Source organism: Schistocerca nitens, chromosome 8 (assembly GCF_023898315.1).
Source record: "Schistocerca nitens isolate TAMUIC-IGC-003100 chromosome 8, iqSchNite1.1, whole genome shotgun sequence".
NCBI classification, from domain to species: domain Eukaryota; kingdom Metazoa; phylum Arthropoda; class Insecta; order Orthoptera; family Acrididae; genus Schistocerca; species Schistocerca nitens.
Window position 1 is genome coordinate 366,504,138 of NC_064621.1, and position 21,218 is coordinate 366,525,355.

Consider the following 21,218-nt stretch of genomic DNA (forward strand, 5'->3'; position numbering starts at 1 on the left):
ACCAGGAGGTGCATGCAATTTCAATTATCAATAACAATTTTCATTATCTACCTGCTTTTGTGAAAATTTCACTGAAAACTGTAACAGATATTATGTGACTGAAACTCTGGTTTCCTAGAGGTTTTATAAGCCACAGATTTCATTTAAGGACCATAGCAGCTTCAATATCTCGGTAAATAAAGGCACAGATATTATTAATACAGCAAATAACATACCAATTTTCACGCCATCATTTATAAGAAACTTTTTTCAATACATGAAACTGTGTATAAAATATCTGGAGCATCCAAGTTACATGGATCACTACGTATGTCGTAGTATCAGATGAAACAAATTTCTACAATGCAAAATTTTGGTTGCGCTCTATGTTTACCAATCACATGTTTGGTCCAAAGATGAGCACGGCAAGCAATGGACAACACATTTCATACATTCTGATTAAGCAGACATGTAAATAAAATTATGACACAGCAATAAACACAAAAAGGAACAACTTCCTGTTAGACAAGCTAAATAGATGGATTAAAAAGTAGGGAACAGGATACTTTATAAGCACAGCGTACAGGCAAATAATTGTACACACACACACACACACACACACACACACACACACACACACACACACACCACACAATATTGATTACCTTTTGGAATTAAATTTTCCTCCTTTGGCTGCCAAGACACAATGGTACAGGAAATAAGCTGAAAAGGAGAATCAATCCTTATTCCTTACATAACATAGCCATAAGGAAAAGACTATACCTTCCACAACCCCATTCACTTTACTCAACTCCTTGTCTATATACCATTCTTTCAAGTGAATAGCAAAAGTGTAGATCACAAAGAACTGAAATTATCTGAAAATGTAGGAAAGCTAAAGAAGAACGTATGAAGGAAAGAGACAGATGTAAGGGAAACAGAGCAATAAAGTCATTGCACACAGAGTAATAAACAATCATGTTAGGAACACAGAACAAAGACCACAATGATGAGTCATGGAAAAGGTAATTACATACTGGAAGGCAGTAAACATGTAAAAAGACGAAAACAACACTTGAAGAAAATTTCTCTTTTCCCCCCACAAGAAGTTAGGCCAGTTGAAAATTAGGACAATGTACAAAGACAATAGGAGTATTCCAATATTTATTTCCAAATTTCAAAAACCTATGCATGCAGTCTGCAGAAACAAATTGCCCAGGTTTTAATGAAATGCCATTGGGTCTGTTACAGGCATCAGTCCAAAATAATTCTTATGCTTTCAAAGGAAGTACAAGCAAACATATGTGAACATTGACTGCACAATCAGTCCAGAATCACATGTTTAAAAAATATTCAAGTGAATACTTTGTCGAAGAATGGAAAAGAGAACAAAGTAGATTACAAGAGGAGCTGTGTGATTTTAGAATAAGTAGTGACAGTTGAGAAACAGTTTTAGTGACAGTTGAGAAACAGTTTTAGCACTGTGGTTAATAAAAATGCGGATATTTTGACAAAGGGGGGGAAAAGGATTTTGATAATATGGAATGAAATAAAATGTTTTCCATTCTTAGGCAATGTGACAAATTCCCAGTATACTGTCAGTTGGTACAGAAAGCAACACAATCAGAAAGAAATAATTAATTTGGTTGATAGTAGCAATTTGATTTGCCTACTGACAAAGCACATCACCAGGTCATCCCCTGGCATACAGTTGTCAACCTTGCTTCCCAAGTGTCAAATCATATACTGTATAATTAACAACTGTACTGTTAGCCCCAAAAGTCCAAGACTTGCTTTGTTGGTGCTCCACAATTTTCGCAATTTTGACTGATTAACTAAAAAGGCTGACTTCCAAATTTTCCTTTGTGCGAGACCACGTTTATCAGATGTGTGTGCCAATTCAAATTTCGAAATTCTAATATTTTACTGTTCACATCACTTTTGTATAATATTTCAGCAATTGTGTCAATATTCATGCATATTGTGATATATTGTGTATTTTAAAACTTTTCCAAGTGGCGTAAAAAATCCATACTATACCGTCTATTGCATGGCTTAACAACTGGCCGGTTTTGAGCGCGAGTACTCGCGTCTGCTCAGGCACATGCTCGCGAGCAGGTGCAAGGTCGTGGAGTAGGGAGGGAGGGGAGGGAGGGGAAATACGCGCGCACGTTTGAATGTGATCTCGCGTTCTTAGCAGATTTAACTAGCCATCCGAATGCTTTGAACATTTTACTACAAAGTAAAGATCTGCTAATTACTTATTTCATAGATCGAATACGAGCTTTTAAAATGAAATTGACACTTTGGGTGAGTCAGCTGGAAACAGGAAACCTAGCTCATTTTCCTAAATTATCATCCATGCAAGATGTTCACAAAGACTGTGAACGTTATTCACATAGTTTAGTTTATCAGCGCTTTCAAGATCTGACAGCACTAGACAGTGATTTTGATCTGTTCTCTCCATATTCAGCAAATATTTAAGAGATTCGTCCTGAGCTGCAGCAAGAAATTGTTGACCTGCAGCGTGACAGAGAATACAGAGACAAATTTCAGAACAAGAAAAACATTTTGGAATTCTACAGACACTTCCCTCACGATAGATTTCCTCGTTTGCACAAACTGGCGGCTACAATAATATCAATGTTCGGTTCCACGTATGTTTGTGAACAACTGTTCTCTGCAATGAAATGTAACAAGACGCGCCTGAGAAACGCATTGTCTGATCGAAATTTAAACTGCACGTTGCGCCTAAAATGCACAAGAACAATTACTCCGAACATAGACGCAATTGTAAAGAGCAAAAAGTACAAGATAACCGAGAATCCCACACTTCAGTGACACCTTTTATTGTGTAACAGTTCACAAATTAATGCGAATGTAGAGGCATACACTAAGCTAATAAAATTATGTGGCATGTGTACATTATCCTTTATTTGTTTCATTTGTCGCAGTAATAATTCGCGAGTGATATCCCTGCAGGTGGCCGCGGATTTACATTGACTGGCGGCAGCTGTTGTGTGCCCCACGTGGCTCTCCCCACTCTCCGCTCTGGTCCGGTAGTGGGGGTAGCGTGCTCGCGCTGCTCTGTGCTCGCGCCTTGCTGCTCACAGCTTGCTCCGCGAGCACGTATGTTGTGAAGCCCTGGTCTATTGTAAACTTAAGTTCGGTTTTTAGAAACTTTTGGCAACACAATCCTCATTCAAAAACAAATGTTGCCTAAAAATATGTATGTTTTCGAGAATTTTCAGATGCATGCAAACGTTTATTTTTGAGAATTTTCACAAGTTATGGGTGTTCCACTTGATAGCTTGATAGCTTACTTGATAGTAAATCAGTGTTTGTGATCTATAGCTGCTGTCCAAAGAATCATTCAGCCTATATTTCAATATATGTCAACATCAATAAATGTAGATTTTTGACAATTTTTTGAAGTTACGAGTGTTGTGCACAATCTATTTTGTAGTAAATTGGAATTTGTAATTCTACTCATACAAATACCTAGTACTGTTCCCATAGCGACCTTGAGGACAAGAATAGGTTAATTGCAGTGTGCACAGAGGCTAAGAGTCATTCTTCCCGTATTCCACGTGTATGTAAAAGGGAAAAAGTCCTACAAGCTGGTGCAGTGGAAAGTACCCCCTGCTATGCACATCACAGTGGTTTTCAGAATATGGCTGTAGAGCTAGATACTTGATAAGCAAGGTTGACAATTGTGCACAAAGGGGGTGGCCTAATGATGGTACTAGGTACCATAATCGTTAGCCAGTAGGCAAATAAAACTGCAGCTATAGACCAAAGTAAATAATTTTTTTCGGGCAGTTTGACAGCACATACACATACAGGGATAAAAGGGCAATCTATTCTCTTTATGTGTAGCAGACTGGAATAGTCAGCACTAACAGAGTGATGCAAGAGCCCAAGAAACAATAAAATTGTAGGGTGGGTTTCTCATTGTCACCACTGATATTTAATTTGTCTATCAAAGAGATACATAACTAATGAGGAGGTATTGAATAGAATTGGGGAGAAGAGGAGTTTGTGGCACAACTTGACGAGAAGAAGGGATCGGTTAGTAGACATGTTCTGAGGCATCAAGGGATCACAAATTTAGCATTGGAGGGCAGCGTGGAGGGTAAAAATCGTAGAGGGATACCAAGAGATGAATACACTAAGCAGATTCAGAACGATGTAGGTTGCAGTAGGTACTGGGAGATGAAGAAACTTGCACAGGATAGGGTAGCATGGAGAGCTGCATCAAACCAGTCTCAGGACTGAAGACCACAACAACAAACAACAACATCAAAGAGATAATGAGTTACGTAAGAGTCTATCTTGAAATAAGAGCTGTTTATAGGAGACAGAAAAACAGAATGATATGGTTCACTGACTACATATTTAACCATTTAACAAAAAGTAAAGCAAGGTAATGGCGAGCACAAGTGGACATGCTGCATGGCTAAAAGTCTGACAAGTACTCTTGAAGAGGAACAAGTTTTCCTATCTAGGAAGGAGAATAGATAAAGAAGACGTAAGAAAAAGTAGCGAGAATTTTTCACATAAAGGGGGGGGGGGGAAGTTAAATATAAATCTTGAGACCAGAAAAATAATCATGAAGAGCTATGTTTGGACCACAGCTCTGTATGGCCACAACACGTGATTAGTGAGGACGACAGAAAAAAATTGATTGGAAATAAGGGACTACAACAGACTGCTGAATATCTGATGCACTGATATAGTTAGAAATGAAGAAGTCCAATAACGGGCCAATGAGGAAAAAATGTAATGAAGAATATAATGAAATAAAGAGACAGAATGGCTGGGCACATGTTTAGCCACAAGCCATTCCTGGACACTGCAGTCTAAGAGATGTTGGAAGGAAACAGTCACAGGGGCAGGCCTAGATATGAGTATGTGAGGCAGATTGTTGTTGATGCTGGATACAGTTATTATGCTGAAATGAAAAGAATAGCTAGCAAATTACAGGGAAGGTGATCTGCCTCAAACATACATCAGAATTTATGACCAAAAGAGCATATCATTCTTGTCATCTGATGGCAGGCTGATAAATCAGCTCATTTGACCAACTTTAATTATTTTTAAATTATTTTCTTCTCGTCTGATACTTCCACAATCTTTTAGTTTTATCATCATCTGCAAAATTTCACAGTTCATTACAAATTATGTTGTTACGAATACTAACCTGCTGAACTGTCCTCTACTGCTACAGCTGTATCAATGGAATCCTTATTGTTGTTATTATTTGAACTACTGTTAAGTAGCAAGCTAGGATCAAGGCTACGTGTCATCAGGTTTCCTGACATAGACACCGTCATCCCTGAATTTACTTCAGGTTTTGTCATCTGACAACTGACAACCATACGATCTGGAGAATGGTGTCGTTCAGTTACAGGCAGACGAGATGTATCTACGCAAAAGGAAAAACGGAAGGACAAATCAATATATTGTCAGTGTTGTTTTTATATAATAAAATGCCTTGAAACTTTTATGATGAACACAAAATTTAATTTTTGGTCACAATTAGTGTTTACATAACTTTGTAAGAACAGAAAATATAGGAGAACTTACTGCTGCGTAACGCAGTGGTGCGTTGTGGGAAAATACGTCTCCTTGCAGCAGGAGATGGAGCAGGTGAAGACTGGCTCCGATGAAAGCTGGATGCATTTCTCCTCAATCCACTACCTAAACAATGATCACAGTACAAATATACCAGCAAAAATTTTATTAAGATTTACACTAAAAAGCTAAAATATAATGATCAACTGCTTAATAGCATGGAGGTCCATCTTTAGAATGCAATTGAGCAACAATACTGTGTGGTATGGATTGGGAGGTTGAAATGCGTCAGCCTGTAGCCAGCCTCATGTTTCATTCTCAATTCAACACACTTAAGCCACCGATACAATAGGTCTAATTAATCAACAAATTCCAACATATATGCAAACAAAGGTGTGATCCTTGAGACTGGGCATGGATTGCAGAGGATTTCCTTTAATTTCTCTTAACTGTGAAGTGCATGCTTAATTCATTCTGGTAGTTAGTGGTAGTGGAAACATGATCATCACAGTTTCAGTTCTCCTAGGCCTGCCTCCAGCAAATGAGACAGCTGGCTGCTTGTATGTTAGGGGGTTGTGCGTCCTGCGAGTGCCTCCCACTGTCACAGTCACTGCGGCAGAGGGTGGTGTGCATCCTCAACAAATCGGCCACGCTTGGGAGAGAATGCATTTACATGCTGCATTCAGTGAACTCGCACTGTCCTTGACAATTGGCGAATATGAATACAGAGGTTTCTCAAAACAAATCACCCACGCAAATGGCATGTCCGGTGTGATAACATGCAATATTGTGCAGTAACCATGGGGTGGCTCTAAGGGTGAGTCTTTTGTCTAGTGCCAATAGGCAGGCCTTGAGCATAAATGCTGAGAAGAGAAAGACACAGAAAGTTTTTGCGAGATGCCTTCTGATAGGTTGGAACTCCGAATCTTTGGGGACAGCGCTGTGCCACAGGGCAGCACCTGCAAGTTGCTAGAAAGAGAAGTTTGGATAAGTTGGTGTTTGGAATCCTCCAAAACAATCAATGCCAAACCTTCCAGAACAAAACCATTAGGAGGATTCAGATTGGCAAAATAAAATATGCGGGCTCAGTTTAGCCAAAATGGGAGTTCTGGTGGACTCACATCAAGAAGGAGCAGGTGAATAAATCAGAGGACTTCCTTTGCTGGGAGATACATAAAGTGTTTCATCAGGAGTCATAGTGTACACTTCCTTGCTGGGAGACATAATAAATGGACTTTGTCACTGAGAGGCGCAGAGAACGGTTGTCTACACTGTGAGAGGAGAAGGCAATTCATGAGCTGACAGACAGTGCCACACTAGTGTCTGACCCTGCCTTCAACCTCACTGCGCCTTGCCTTCTGCAAATGATGTAAGTGTCATACCTACAGTGTCCGAAATTTGTGTGGGATGATAGGCGTTTTGGCTCACACTGATCAGTCAGTCACTGTGTGGTAATGTTTCACACATGATCTTACTCTTTGGGGGTCCTACTGCTCTTTACTCACTAACCTTCTGGTACAATCACCACCAACCCTCCAATTTCGCGATTAACGATTTCTTGTCCATTCAGTCAACTTTACTACCATAGCCCTTTCACTCTGAAGATCCACAGTTATCACAAGCTCATATGTATATATGCACTCATTCTCCCACAAATGAATATTTGATCATTGTTCTGAGCAATCAGAGATCATAACAATAAATGTCCACAATTTGTAACCCTGTTTCATTACAGTACCTAACAGTACCCATAACTACTCAGTAATTCTTAATGTTCAGTCAGGGTGCACAACTATGGTTCACATGTCAGGACCAATCCATTCCTTCTGTTTTTGTGTGCACCATTCCTGTATAGTCAGTTGGACAGTAGTGAGAGACCTGCACCTTGAGAGGGATACTCAGTCATGTAAGTGGCAAAACAGATTGACTCAAACCTTACCCCAGTGGCACCTTGCACTGTTTCTAGAGGTATGTGGCACTTGATGTCTATGCACAGGAGACACAATTCCCAAAAGATTATATGCCAGGGGTTTGTGGATGCAGAGTTGTCAACTGACGGCAACCCAGATATGTTCCTTGGGTTTAGATACTATATTCCTCAAACCACTATACCATGATTATGGCCTTGTGGGACAGTAGTTGTACTACTGGAAGATGCTATTACAGTCAGAGAAGGCATCAAGCCTGAATGGATGCATGTGATCGGAATGTTCATAAGGTCCACAGCTGTCACGGTGCCTATTATAGGTGTCGCAGGTGTCCATGGGAGGATGCATGTTTCAAGCAGCCATTTGTGTGGAAGACAGTATTTATGGACATAACTATCAACCCGTTATAACAACAAATGTAATTCATCCAGCCAGATGAAAGGTTTCCATTGATACATAGTCCAATTTCGATGATCCCTTGCCTGTTGCGGTCATACTTGGCAATGTCATTGGGTCACTATGGGTACACTTAAGGGACACCTGCTGCTAACCCCATGTTTAGCAGTAAGTGCTGAATGGAGTGCTCCAAAACCCTTGTGCCTGCATCAGCATTGTAGTCTGTCATCAGATCTGCCACAGGTTGCCATCTATCCTGCTTTACAGAGTGGGTAAACCATTGACCTCAACATTCTGTGATGAGGTGTGGAAATCCGGTACCTCAGAATTTTGTGATGTGGTGTGGAAATCCGGTAATTGTATTCTGCACATTGTCCTTCAAACATTTACCACAGATGCCCACAACAGATGCATGTTAACAACAACTAGCTTCGCCATTTCCAATATGTTCACTCCAGGTGCTGCGACATGAGAATCTGCCCTTTTTCAAGGTCATTATCCAACAGATTTCTCAATTTTCGGCCCATATCATAATTAGAACAATTCCCCATTCATCCCTGGTTCACTTACATACTTTCCTTACCACATTACATGCCTGAAATGGCACCAAGCTCATAGTGGGCGGTGGCAATAATACCTGGCCCATCAGTGTAAGTATATTCATTTCAGTAACACTGATGCAGCATTTTCATCAATTATTTTCTACCACAAAAGCTGTCTCATATGCAGTATATGACCAGTTGGCAAATACCTAGGAAAACTAATTTTTATCTTTGTCTTTCAGAGAACTACATTGAACATACCTGCCATAAGCTCAGAACTATCACTCCCAATCCAAAGGAGGGGGTAATGATGGGAACATAAAATCAATATACCTTGGGGATGGAAATCAGCCTGGGTACAATGAGGCCAAAGAAAATGATTAAGCAAATAATTGTTTCAAAAACGTTTCTTCTCATACACTGTCACATTATCAGAGATTAACTAAACAGCAATTTAGTGATAAAGGATTGGAACAGTATAAATATCATGTCTTGCTTGTACACACAAACATTCACTGTAATGGACTCAACTCTGACAGGGAAATGTGAGTAAACCAAAACTAGCCTTTCTAGGGGGGAGGTGGTGGGGAACAATTATTCACATGAAGGGATTTATGAACTTCGAGGAAATCCTCTAAAATATGGTGTAGAGCTTTTAACAACAGCCCAAATCTAAACCAATGATCACAAAAAGAGTACAAGTATCTAGAAATCAATTATAATAAGAACTGCAAATTACTATAGAAATATAGGCTCATTATTTTAATACACTAGCAAAGTCTGCAGTACATGTGTTTGGTAATTCCTTATAAGGGTATTAACTTACAAGAAGTTCCCTCTAATACTTTAAACAAAATATTTAGCTTAATATAGATAATAATAAATATTATTATTATATTATTATTATTATTATTATTATTATTTTACTTAGAGAGAATATTCTTGCTGATGTCAAAGAGCAAGTACTGGTTTTACTATGAACACGTGACTCTAATTTCTCGTTAGTCATAATTTTTCCAAACTAATGCCTATATAAAGTTATTTAACAACAGGTTAATATGCTGCTTCATAAAAAGTGCCCTTGAACTTGGGTGAAAAGTGAAAGCGCGCGCACGTGCACATTTCTGGCTGTCCTGTTGGTGGCACTATTCAGTTTCTCCACGTTTTTAAGATTGTGTCAGTAATCGATACACTGTGCTGAAAGCAGGAATCAACAATTAAAATGGACTCATATATTCTAGGTTGTTTGTGTTATAGAACAATGGAAGTGATAATGGTTTTTAAAATTTATTTGTCGTCTACTATATAAAGTACTGTTTTAAATACAGATCAAATGTTACTTTTAAATTCATTTGCTTCAGAAAACAATGAAAAAATGTGTTTTTAAGAAGAAAAAGGTTACATTTCTAGAGATGTGTTAATTGAACACTCTGCAATATAGTATAACAATGTGGATAACACAGTCAATTGCAATGCACAAAATATTACCATCATTAGTTGGTTAACATTACTGCCATTAGCGAGGCACTGTATTCCACTCTGCCAGAAGAAATAAACCACCAGTCATCAAAACACTTTCAAAATAATACATAATATTAATCTGTGAAACTACTTTTAGCATTAACGATCTTCCCTCATAACTAGCCAATGATAACGAAGAAGCACCACATATAAACTAACATAAGACTAAAATAATCATTGATAATTCTATAGGCATCTTTTTCTTATAAGCTGGATAACAGTCATTTGTTACTGCCTCTAAATACAAATTTTCTCTCTCCCAGTGACAATTTCATGTTCTCAGGTGTAATTTTTCTTGCTAAGGTAACATATAAAAATAACTCATGGATAAAATATGACATTATGAACTGAAACTACGACCAATGCAAAAATTTCTGATACAGGAGATGCTTACCATTAGTCAGCTGACTTCGCAGTTGCTGCTGATGCTGGTGGGCTTTGCTCAAGATTAAGCGCAGTTTACGGTCTTCTTCAGATTCTAGGTTATCTCCCGTAAGTGGGCATACAGATGCTAGGTACTGTGTAAGAGCTTCATGATCCCCAACATGAAACTGCCTTCCTCGCCCTTGGGAGTATAGCCATTCTGCTTTTAAACTGGCACAAAAATGATTATGTATAGTATCAATAATGCTTGTTACAAAACTTATAATGTGCTGAAATTGATCATTACTCTTCTTACGAATACTAAATGGACTGCAGCGTTGTTAGTTCCCAGCTACCACCTGTGATCGAACAGCAGAGCAGCAAGTTGCATAATTATTTTTTTGTAGTTTGATTCTTAATTTCCTTGTGTGCTTTTGTATTTAAGAAGTGTAATCTCGTGTTTTAATAACTCTTAAGTGTAGATTCATGCAGTCTGTGGCACAATTGTCATTTCTTTTGAACGGCCAGCTACACAGCTCAGTAAAATGCCTCCATTGGTGACACATCAGGAGTGTACCAAGTGACTTAATTAGCTTTCTCTGTGTGCTTCTATGGTTTACTACTTATGTCAGACCTGCTAAGATGGATAGGAAGTGAGTGTGTTGTAAGTGGGCACAGGAGAAGCTCGCCGCAGTTCACCAACAGCTGAAGACTCTTCTGGCCAATGTCAGCCATCTTCAGGTTGCTGAATTCGAGTGTCGTGGTGGCGGAGAGTATGACGCATCACATGGAATACCTCAGATGTCCCTTGTTTTTCTCAAAGACTCTGCTGCCCAGGCACCTTGCAGTGTATCTGCCAAGGGGATACGCCTTCACCACAGAGTGAGTGGAAGGTGGTAAAGCTTTCATGTTGCTTGAAGTGAAGAGTCAATGCGAAGGCTGGCCATCCGGCACTTCATGTTCACCCTGTGAGTGAGCAGGTGGCTGCTCACTCAGCAGGGTGCAAGCAGGCACAAAAGAGGAAAGATTTGTGAAGATGTGGATGAGACTCTGATTGTGGCTATCGAGCATCAGGATGCAGTCGTCTGCAAGTTGTGGCTCAAGTCAGCACAAATTACATTTATCACTTGGCTTCTGAGGCCATCCTCAGTTCGTATGGGTAAGTGGTGGAAGTGGTGATGACTGCTGGCCTTGCACACAGGGTAGAAGCTGAGCTCTCAATTTGCAGCACCACTCCCAAAACTGATGGGGATCCTTTGATTTGAAACCGAGTGGAGGGTCCCAGCTAAAGGCTGCAAAAATTCAGCAATAGGGCTGGCTGCCAATTTCTGGACCTGCTTTATGGGATGGAGAATTGTCATTGACAGGTCGGAGGTGCACCAAACAAAGGAAGCAGAAGCTTGGATATCACAGTATTTGTGGAATGTTCACATTATTATTATTATTATTTTGAGGCTAGATGGTAGTTTGAAGCCCTCTGACAAATGCTTGCCAGTGGATACACATAGAGCACTCAAAGTAAGGACACTAGTGATCCAAATTTTAACAGTAAATTGCCAAAGTATTTGTAATAATGTTCCTGAATTTATTGGCCTTCAGAAAAGATGTCGTGCTCAATTTTTCTCCTAACTGCTGACTGAAACTCAAAGTAGAAAGCTCTGAAACACTTAGCAAGGCATGAAACATATACCAAAAGGACAAATTATAGGATGAGGACAACTGGCAGATTTCATATTCCTAGACTCCTGAAAGCACTTTACACAGTGCCCCACTGCTGACAGTCAATGTAGGTACACGCATACAGACTAGGTTCCCAGACATGCGAGTGGCTCAAAGGCTTCGTAAGTTATAGAACCCAGTACATTGTCCTCGAGAGTGAGTGTTCATCAGAGACAAGTGTATCCGGAGTGCCCCAGAGAAGTATGACAGATCTGTCCTTATTCTCTGTATACATAAATGATCTGATGAAAAGGGTGAGCAGCCGTTTGCTGATGATGCTATGAAGGTGTTGATGCTGAGTGACTAGTAAGGTAACTGACGACTTGGGACAAAATTTCTAGTTGGCGTGATGAATGGAACCTCGTTCTAAATGTAAGTTAATGCAGATGAGTAGGAAAAACAATCCCGTAATGTTTGAATACTGCATTAGGAGTGTGCTGCTCGACACAGTCATGTGGATTACATATATAGGCATAATGCAGCAAAGCGATTAGAACTGGAACAAGCACGTAAAAACAGTAGTAGGGAAGCTGAATGGCTGACCTTTGTTTATTGGGTGAACTTCAGGAAAGTGTTTCATCTGTAAAGTGCTCTGTGTAGAAAACTTGTGCAACCCATTCTTGAGTACTATTGAAGTGTCTAGAAGCCCCATTATGTTGAATTATCGGAAGATATCAAAGCAATTTAGAAGCTTGCTGCTAGATTTCTTACTGGTTGGATTTATCAGTGTGCAAGTCTCCCAGTTTCTACACTGGAAGCACTTTTTTGTCACCAACGCTACCAGGTTGGATTTATCAGTGTGCAAGTCTCCCAGTTTCTACACTGGAAGCACTTTTTTGTCACCAACGCTACCAATCACACTCCATCTAAAACTAGTATTAAGGTACTGAAACCTACCTGACCCAGTTCACTTTTCCAATCAACCTTGACCCACTCCCACTGCCCCAAATCACTCCTTGTTAACATCCCAGAAATCACTAATCTCAAATCTTGCCTCACCGTCACTCCTCAAATCCTTCAATATGGAAACAAACTATGCATCTGAAGAAAGAACTGCACTCCACCACCTAAAAATGGATTCAGACTTCATAATCCTACCCACCAACGAAAGTTCCAGAACTGTGTTTGTGAACAGCATGGGTTTACCTCATGGAGGGTCTCCAACAGCTGCTAGATACATTCACCTATTTGTACAAACCCTGCCACAGTGATCCCTTTCCAGAAATTCAGCAGGGTCTCCAGTCTCTCTTCAAATCATTAGGTCAATCCCAGAACCTCTACACTGAGTCTCTCCCCCCCCCCCCCTCTCCCCTCAGCCCCACCACTCCTACCACCTATATGCTTCCTGAAGTCCATAAACCCAGCCACTCACAACACCACATTGTGGCCAGTTATTCTGCTCTAATGGACTATCACAATAAGCGTATTGCTCATGACATATACTACTACATAAAAGACACCAATCATTTCCTCCACTGTGTGTGTGTGTGTGTGTGTGTGTGTGTGTGTGTGTGTGTGTGTGTGTTTTCTGGAGGAGGACTTTTTGGGCCCAAAAACTAAAAGCAGTGTTTTCACTGTGTCTGTAACTTGATGCCTTCTCTATGTGATGTGTCACAATCTATTCTTTTCATACTGTTATTCCATCCTAGATTTTCTATTATTACATTACTTGTACAAATATGACTGATGCATGAATAGAACCATTAACTCACTGAATTTGCATTTTCCACTCTACAAATGTTCTACGAGTGCTCCTCTGGTCACATGAGACAAGTTTGTTCCATAACTTATGCAGACACATCTTGTTACTGGTGCTCATAGCGGCATCAATTAGATTCTCTGAGATGTTTCAGTGTTCTTGGCAGTTGGGATACATAAACATGGTCCCGAATGTACCCCCAACGAAAAAAGTCATAATTCAACCTGAGGTGCGAAGGGAATTGATCACATCATCTTCGCCACTATGTCCAATCCAACAATGCGGAAGTTTTCTTTTAGGCAGACACAAATGTCAATGTTCCAATGAACCAATTGGGAGGGGGGTCCCTCATCTTGTTGGAAGATGAAATTCTTGGAATCAGCAGGCAGTTGTGGAAACAACCACAACTGCAACTGCAACGAATCAGAGCAAGAGGTACCAAACACAGTCTTCTCACAGAACAAAAAGAGCTGTACTTTCTTCTTGCTTGGTCACCTTTTTGTGAAGGCTCTACACTCTTTAAAGCCAACTGATAGGCACGAGTTTACAGTTCTACTCATGCACCAATCGTTTTTACATGTAATACTTTGGAAAATACACTGTCCATCAACTACAAGTTCTATAAATCACTGAAAGTATGATAACAATCACTGAACCTTACGATTCCCAAAAATCTGTTCGGCTGCCACAGTCACACATGTAATAAATCACAAGTGATCTATACATCAAACTGGATGTAATTCTAAATCATCATCCAAAAATTAAGGGGTAACATGTTTTGTCAATCCTATAAAAATGGGGGGGATGCGCATGAGAAGGATGAGGGGTGCATGGCGAATGGGTAAAAATGCATAGGGGAGTAGGGGGTGGGAGCATGGTATTTTCTTATATGAAAAGAGGCATCAAAATAAAACCAACAAATATATCTGTTATATGTGTAACAGATGTAAGGATGTAAAGGCTTATCTCACTAGGGGTAAGATAGATAGATACTGCCTACAGGAAAATTAAAGAGACCTTTGGAGAAAGGAGAACCACTTCCATGAATATGAAGAGCTTTGATGGAAACCCAGTTCTAAGCAAAGAAGGGAAAGCAGAAAGGTGGAAGGAGTATATAGAGGGTCTATACAGGGGCGATGTACTTGAGGGCAATATTATGGAAATGGAAGAGGACGTAGATGAAGGTGAAATCGAAGATATGATACTGCATGAAGAATTTGACAGAGCACTTAAAGACGTAAGTCGAAACAAGGCCCCAGGAGTAGACAACATTCCATTGGAACTAATGATAGGCTTTGGTGAGCCAGCCACATCAAAACTCTGGTGAGCAAGATGTATGAGACAGGCGAAATACCCTCAGACTTCAAGAAGAATATAATAATTCCAATCCCAAAGAAAGCAGGTGTTGACAGATGTGAAAATTACCGAACTATCAGTTTAATAAGTCACAGCTGCAAAATACTAACACAAATTCTTTACAGATGAATGGAAAAACTGGTAGAAGCGGACCTCCGGGAAGATCAGTTTGGATTCCGTAGAAATGTTGGAACACGTGAGGCAATACTGACCCTACGACTTTTCTTAGAAGAAAGATTAAGGAAAGGCAAACCTACGTTTCTAGCATTTGTGGACTTAGAGAAAGCTTTTGACAATGTTGACTGGAATACTCTCTTTCAAATTCTGAAGGTGGCAGGGGTAAAACACAGGGAGGAAAGGCTATTTACAATTTGTACAGAAACCAGATGGCAGTTACAAGAGTCGAGGGGTATGAAAGGGAAGCAGTGGTTGGGAAGGGAGTGAGACAGGGTTGTAGCCTATCCCCAATGTTATTCAATCTGTATATTGAGCAAGCAATAAAGCAAACAAAAGAAAAGTTCGGAGTAGGTATTAAAATCCATGGAGAAGAAATAAAAACTTTTGAGGTTCACCGATGACATTGTAATTCTGTCAGAGACAGCAAAGGACTTGGAAGAGCAGCTGAACGGAATGGACAGTGTCTTGAAAGGAGGATACAAGATGAACTTCAACAAAAGCAAGACAAGGATAATGGAATGTAGTTGAATTAAGTCAGGTGATGCTGAGGGAATCAGATTAGGAAATGAGACACTTAAAGTAGTAAAGGAGTTTTGCTATTTGGGGAGCAAAATAACTGATGATGGTCAAAGTAGAGAGGATATAAAATGTAGACTGACAATGGCAAGGAAAGCGTTTCTGAAGAAGAAAAATTTGTTAACATCGAGTATAGATTTAAATGTCAGGAAGTCGTTTCTGAAAGTATTTGTACGGAGTGTAGCCATGTATGGAAGTGAAACATGGACGATAAATAGTTTTAGACAAGAAGAGAATACAAGCTTTCGAAATGTGGTGCTACAGAAGAATGCTGAAGATTAGATGGGTAGATCATATAACCAATGAGGAGGTATTGAACAGAATTGGGGAGAAGAGGAGTTTGTGGCACAACTTGACTAGAAGAAGGGATCGGTTGGTAGGACATGTTCCGAGACATTGAGGGATCACCAATTTAGTATTGGAGGGCAGTGTGGAGGGTAAAAATTGTAGAGGGAGACCAAGAGATGAATACACTAAGCAGATTCAGAAGGATGTAGGCTGTGGAAGGTACTGGGAGATGAAGAAGCTTGCACAGGATAGAGTAGCATGGAGAGCTTCATCAAACCAGTCTCAGGACTGAAGACCAGAACAACAATGTGTAACATTATTTTCAGACTCACTGAAAAAGACAATTTTGGTAGTATCCAAATGGAACAGTTTAACTTAAAATGAAATTGATGCACCAGCAAACATAAAGCAAATAAAACAAAACACTTTTTTAATATATTTTTCCCATGTGGAATGTTTCTTTCTATTGTATTCAAAACACTTTTTTATCTATACATAAATGTTTACAACTCATGTTGGGAGTATTAAAATTACAATGTAACACAACAATTTTATTCTTACCTTTCAATGGCATCCACTACAAAGCCATCAATAATTTTTAAGCTCATGCACCAGTTTATGACAAATGGACGGTAATCAAACCCACTTGGCTCCTGTTAAGGAAAACTTTTCAATATAAATTAAAATGTTGACAACTTTGCAACACTCCCATAAAGAACTCTTTAAATCTTCAACGTTTTGTGGTTCTGTCCTCCTCAGTTGCGCGTAATACTACGGTATATTGATAATTTTCACTTATGGACCGTCTGACAGCAACTGAATAAAACACAATTTTAGTGCCATACGCGTTTCGCCTTTATTTTCTGCAAGGCATCATCAGTGGCCTGGAATATGTACATATGTTAGCTATTTTATTTACATTTTTGTTACTGTGCCTATAGGTTATAAACAGTTTTGTGTGGTTGGTATTTCCTATTAAGTTGTAATGTTTTGAAGTGTACTTACAGGTTGCGTAGACAGTTTCTTACATATTACGTTCCTGTTGCATTTTTGGTGTTGTTCTTCTTCCTATGAACGCCAATTTGCTGTTTTTTCCGCATTCCACAGCACTATGCACTGAGCGCTTGTTTTAATGCAATGTTTTGGTTTCTGTTGCCGACTGTCAAATGTTTTTGCCAAAGATCGAATATTACTGCCAAACTTATGAGTGTAACTGTTGAAGTATCTGTGGTCTGTTCGTGTATGCATTTGTGTGTGCGTGCGTGTGTGTGTGTGTGTTTTTTGGTGTCGTATTAATTTAATTTAATTTTATTGTATTTATTTATTTATTTTTGTTTTTGTCCTATGTATGTGTGTGTGCGTGTTTTGGTGTAATATATATTTTTTTGTGCTGTGTGTGTGTCTTGTCTGTATTTTTAAATGGCTGATAAAACAGTTGTTTCATTATTACTAACGATAATTACAGAGTGATGTACAGTGTTCAGTAGACATACCAGGTCTCCAATTACTGTGAACAGTGCGAGTTCATACACTCGTATACCAAAATCTGACATTCCTGAAGATCATGACAGCTTCTATTTACCTCTTGATTGTATCTTTATTTACCAGCGTAGAGATATTTTTCATAATCAACACAAAAATGATGTCAAATTAAGTAAGCTATAATCTAATTAAAATTACTTTTTAGATGACATTAGCTATATTCCAGTGCAGTACTGTCAGCATAGATTGATCATCACTGCCCACTGCATCCTGTGGTAGTTGAACAGGTCACAGGCTAGGCCTTAATACCAGTTTACAATTGTACACAGCATTATTTGAACATAGCAAATAAGAGAAACTTTGTTGCAACACACTGACAGTGAGGGAAAATTTGTGTGTGGTGTTGACAGTTCTGATTGGAGCAACTTGGTTCCAAGAACTGAAGAGTCAACAAACAACTACATTTAAGCAGACTAGTAAAACACTTTTAAAAGGAAGAAAACGTCTGAGTGAGTGAGCCACAACTACTTTCTGAATGTTTTATTTTACTGCCATAACTGGTTTCAGTCGAGCGTGTCCATCTTCAGATGACTAACATTTTTCATTACATAGATGTTTCAGTTGTTATCATCTGTTCCACAATATATTCCAGTAGATAGTGGTTCATTTTGTAGTGCTCCGTGTGGATGTAAATGTCCTTGAATTGCACCACAGTACACATACTGTAAAAAAGTTACTGTTGCACACTCCATAATAATGTTAAAATGCGTGTTGAGCATTGCACAAGTGTTACACACTTGATGCTTTTCTTTACAACTGTAAAGTATGTCACCTACAATGAAGTGTCAAAGTGACACACAGGTAGATATCAATGATATGGTATTAATATTAATATACTCTTAAGCCACCAATCAGGCAGGTTGTGGAAGTGAGTGGAGAGGTGTTTGCATGAGGAGGATCGAAATCCTGAATAGGGATGACATGGTTCCTCATTTCTGAATGATACAGACCCTATTGTTTGATCATGTGCACCTATACGATTGTTTGCAGCATGATTCAAGCAACCTGCACTATCTGCATCTTAAATGTGTAAGGCAGATTTGAGGAATGCTCCATGGATGTGAGGCTCCTTTTATTGCCCACGAGGTCATTGACCCCAAATGTACTGAGGACCTCTGGGATGCCAGTATGCTTCAGCTCTGAGCGTCAATGAGTCACAGTTGAGCAGTCATTAGTAAGGATGATAGCCTAACACTGTGTCTCATGGAGTCCATGCCATGAAACACCTCCAGTTGAAGGGAAAGTATTGCCACAGGAAAATCATTGGTAAGGTATTCAAGATGAGTAATTAACATATGAAGAAACATATGAAGATGGGCACCCAGGAAACACTCAACCACCACTTTGGGAATATTGTTGGTTAGTGTATGACCCTCACCAAGTTGGAGTCAACAGCAGCATTGCTACGTCTTTATGAGGGGGAAAAATTAGAAAAACCAACACTGAAACCACATTAACACATGATTTTAAAAGCCTGCGTTCCAAGATGAGTACAGAAACATGTTATTTTGTGCTATATATATATATATATATATATATATATATATATGAATATAACAGAGGGAAACATTCCACGTGGAAAAATATATCTAAAAAGAAAGATGATGAGACTTACCAAACAAAAGCGCTGGCAGGTCGATAGACACACAAACAAACACAAATATACATACAAAATTCAAGCTTTCGCAACAAACTGTTGCCTCATCAGGAAAGAGGGGAAGGAGAGGGAAAGACGAAAGGATGTGGGTTTTAAGGGAGAGGATAAGGAGTCATTCCAATCCCGGGAGCGGAAAGACTTACCTTAGGGGGAAAAAAGGACAGGTATACACTCGCACACACACACACATATCCATCCACACATACAGACACAAGCAGACGGAGCGGAAAGACTTACCTTAGGGGGAAAAAAGGACAGGTATACACTCGCACACACACACATATCCATCCACACATACAGACACAAGCAGACATATGTCTGCTTGTGTCTGTATGTGTGGATGGATATGTGTGTGTGTGCGAGTGTATACCTGTCCTTTTTTCCCCCTAAGGTAAGTCTTTCCGCTCCCGGGATTGGAATGACTCCTTATCCTCTCCCTTAAAACCCACATCCTTTCGTCTTTCCCTCTCCTTCCCCTCTTTCCTGATGAGGCAACAGTTTGTTGCGAAAGCTTGAATTTTGTATGTATATTTGTGTTTGTTTGTGTGTCTATCGACCTGCCAGCGCTTTTGTTTGGTAAGTCTCATCATCTTTCTTTTTATATATAGGGATGACATGGTTCCTCATTTCTGAATGATACAGACCCTATTGTTTGATCATGTGCACCTATACGATTGTTTGCAGCATGATTCAAGCAACCTGCACTATCTGCATCTTAAATGTGTAAGGCAGATTTGAAGAATGCTCCATGGATGTGAGGCTCCTTTTATTGCCCACGAGGTCATTGACCCCAAATGTACTGAGGACCTCTGGGATGCCAGTATGCTTCAGCTCTGAGCGTCAATGAGTCACAGTTGAGCAGTCATTAGTAAGGATGATAGCCTAACACTGTGTCTCATGGAGTCCATGCCATGAAACACCTCCAGTTGAAGGGAAAGTATTGCCACAGGAAAATCATTGGTAAGGTATTCAAGATGAGTAATTAACATATGAAGAAACATATGAAGATGGGCACCCAGGAAACACTCAACCACCACTTTGGGAATATTGTTGGTTAGTGTACGACCCTCACCAAGTTGGAGTCAACAGCAGCATTGCTACGTCTTTATGAGGGGGAAAAATTAGAAAAACCAACACTGAAACCACATTAACACATGATTTTAAAAGCCTGCGTTCCAAGATGAGTACAGAAACATGTTATTTTGTGCTATATATATATATATATATATATATATATATATATATAACAGAGGGAAACATTCCACGTGGAAAAAATATATCTAAAAAGAAAGATGATGAGACTTACCAAACAAAAGCGCTGGCAGGTCGATAGACACACAAACAAACACAAATATACACACAAAATTCAAGCTTTCGCAACAAACTGTTGCCTCATCAGGAAAGAGGGAAGGAGAGGGAAAGACGAAAGGATGTGGGTTTTAAGGGAGAGGGTAAGGAGTCATTCCAATCCCGGGAGCGGAAAGACTTACCTTAGGGGGAAAAAAGGACAGGTATACACTCGCACACACACACATATCCATCCACACATACAGACACAAGCAGACATATTTAAATATGTCTGCTTGTGTCTGTATGTGTGGATGGATATGTGTGTGTGTGCGAGTGTATACCTGTCCTTTTTTCCCCCTAAGGTAAGTCTTTCCGCTCCCGGGATTGGAATGACTCCTTACCCTCTCCCTTAAAACCCACATCCTTTCGTCTTTCCCTCTCCTTCCCTCTTTCCTGATGAGGCAACAGTTTGTTGCGAAAGCTTGAATTTTGTGTGTATATTTGTGTTTGTTTGTGTGTCTATCGACCTGCCAGCGCTTTTGTTTGGTAAGTCTCATCATCTTTCTTTTTATATATATATATATATATATATATATATATATATATAT

The 21,218-nt window shown here is 39.5% G+C and overlaps 1 protein-coding gene across 2 annotated transcripts in view; it reads right to left on the reverse strand.

The window, feature by feature from the left end:
• Positions 1-21,218, reverse strand: part of LOC126198601 (uncharacterized) — a 197,731-nt gene that overhangs the window by 115,162 nt on the left and 61,351 nt on the right. For both annotated transcript variants that reach the window (XM_049935051.1, XM_049935053.1), the window contains 4 exons: positions 16,683-16,766; positions 10,338-10,537; positions 5,569-5,682; positions 5,183-5,407 (listed from right to left, as the gene is read on the reverse strand). In XM_049935051.1, the coding sequence (XP_049791008.1) occupies positions 5,183-5,407; positions 5,569-5,682; positions 10,338-10,537; positions 16,683-16,766 (623 nt within the window). The remainder of the gene's footprint in view (positions 1-5,182; positions 5,408-5,568; positions 5,683-10,337; positions 10,538-16,682; positions 16,767-21,218) is intronic.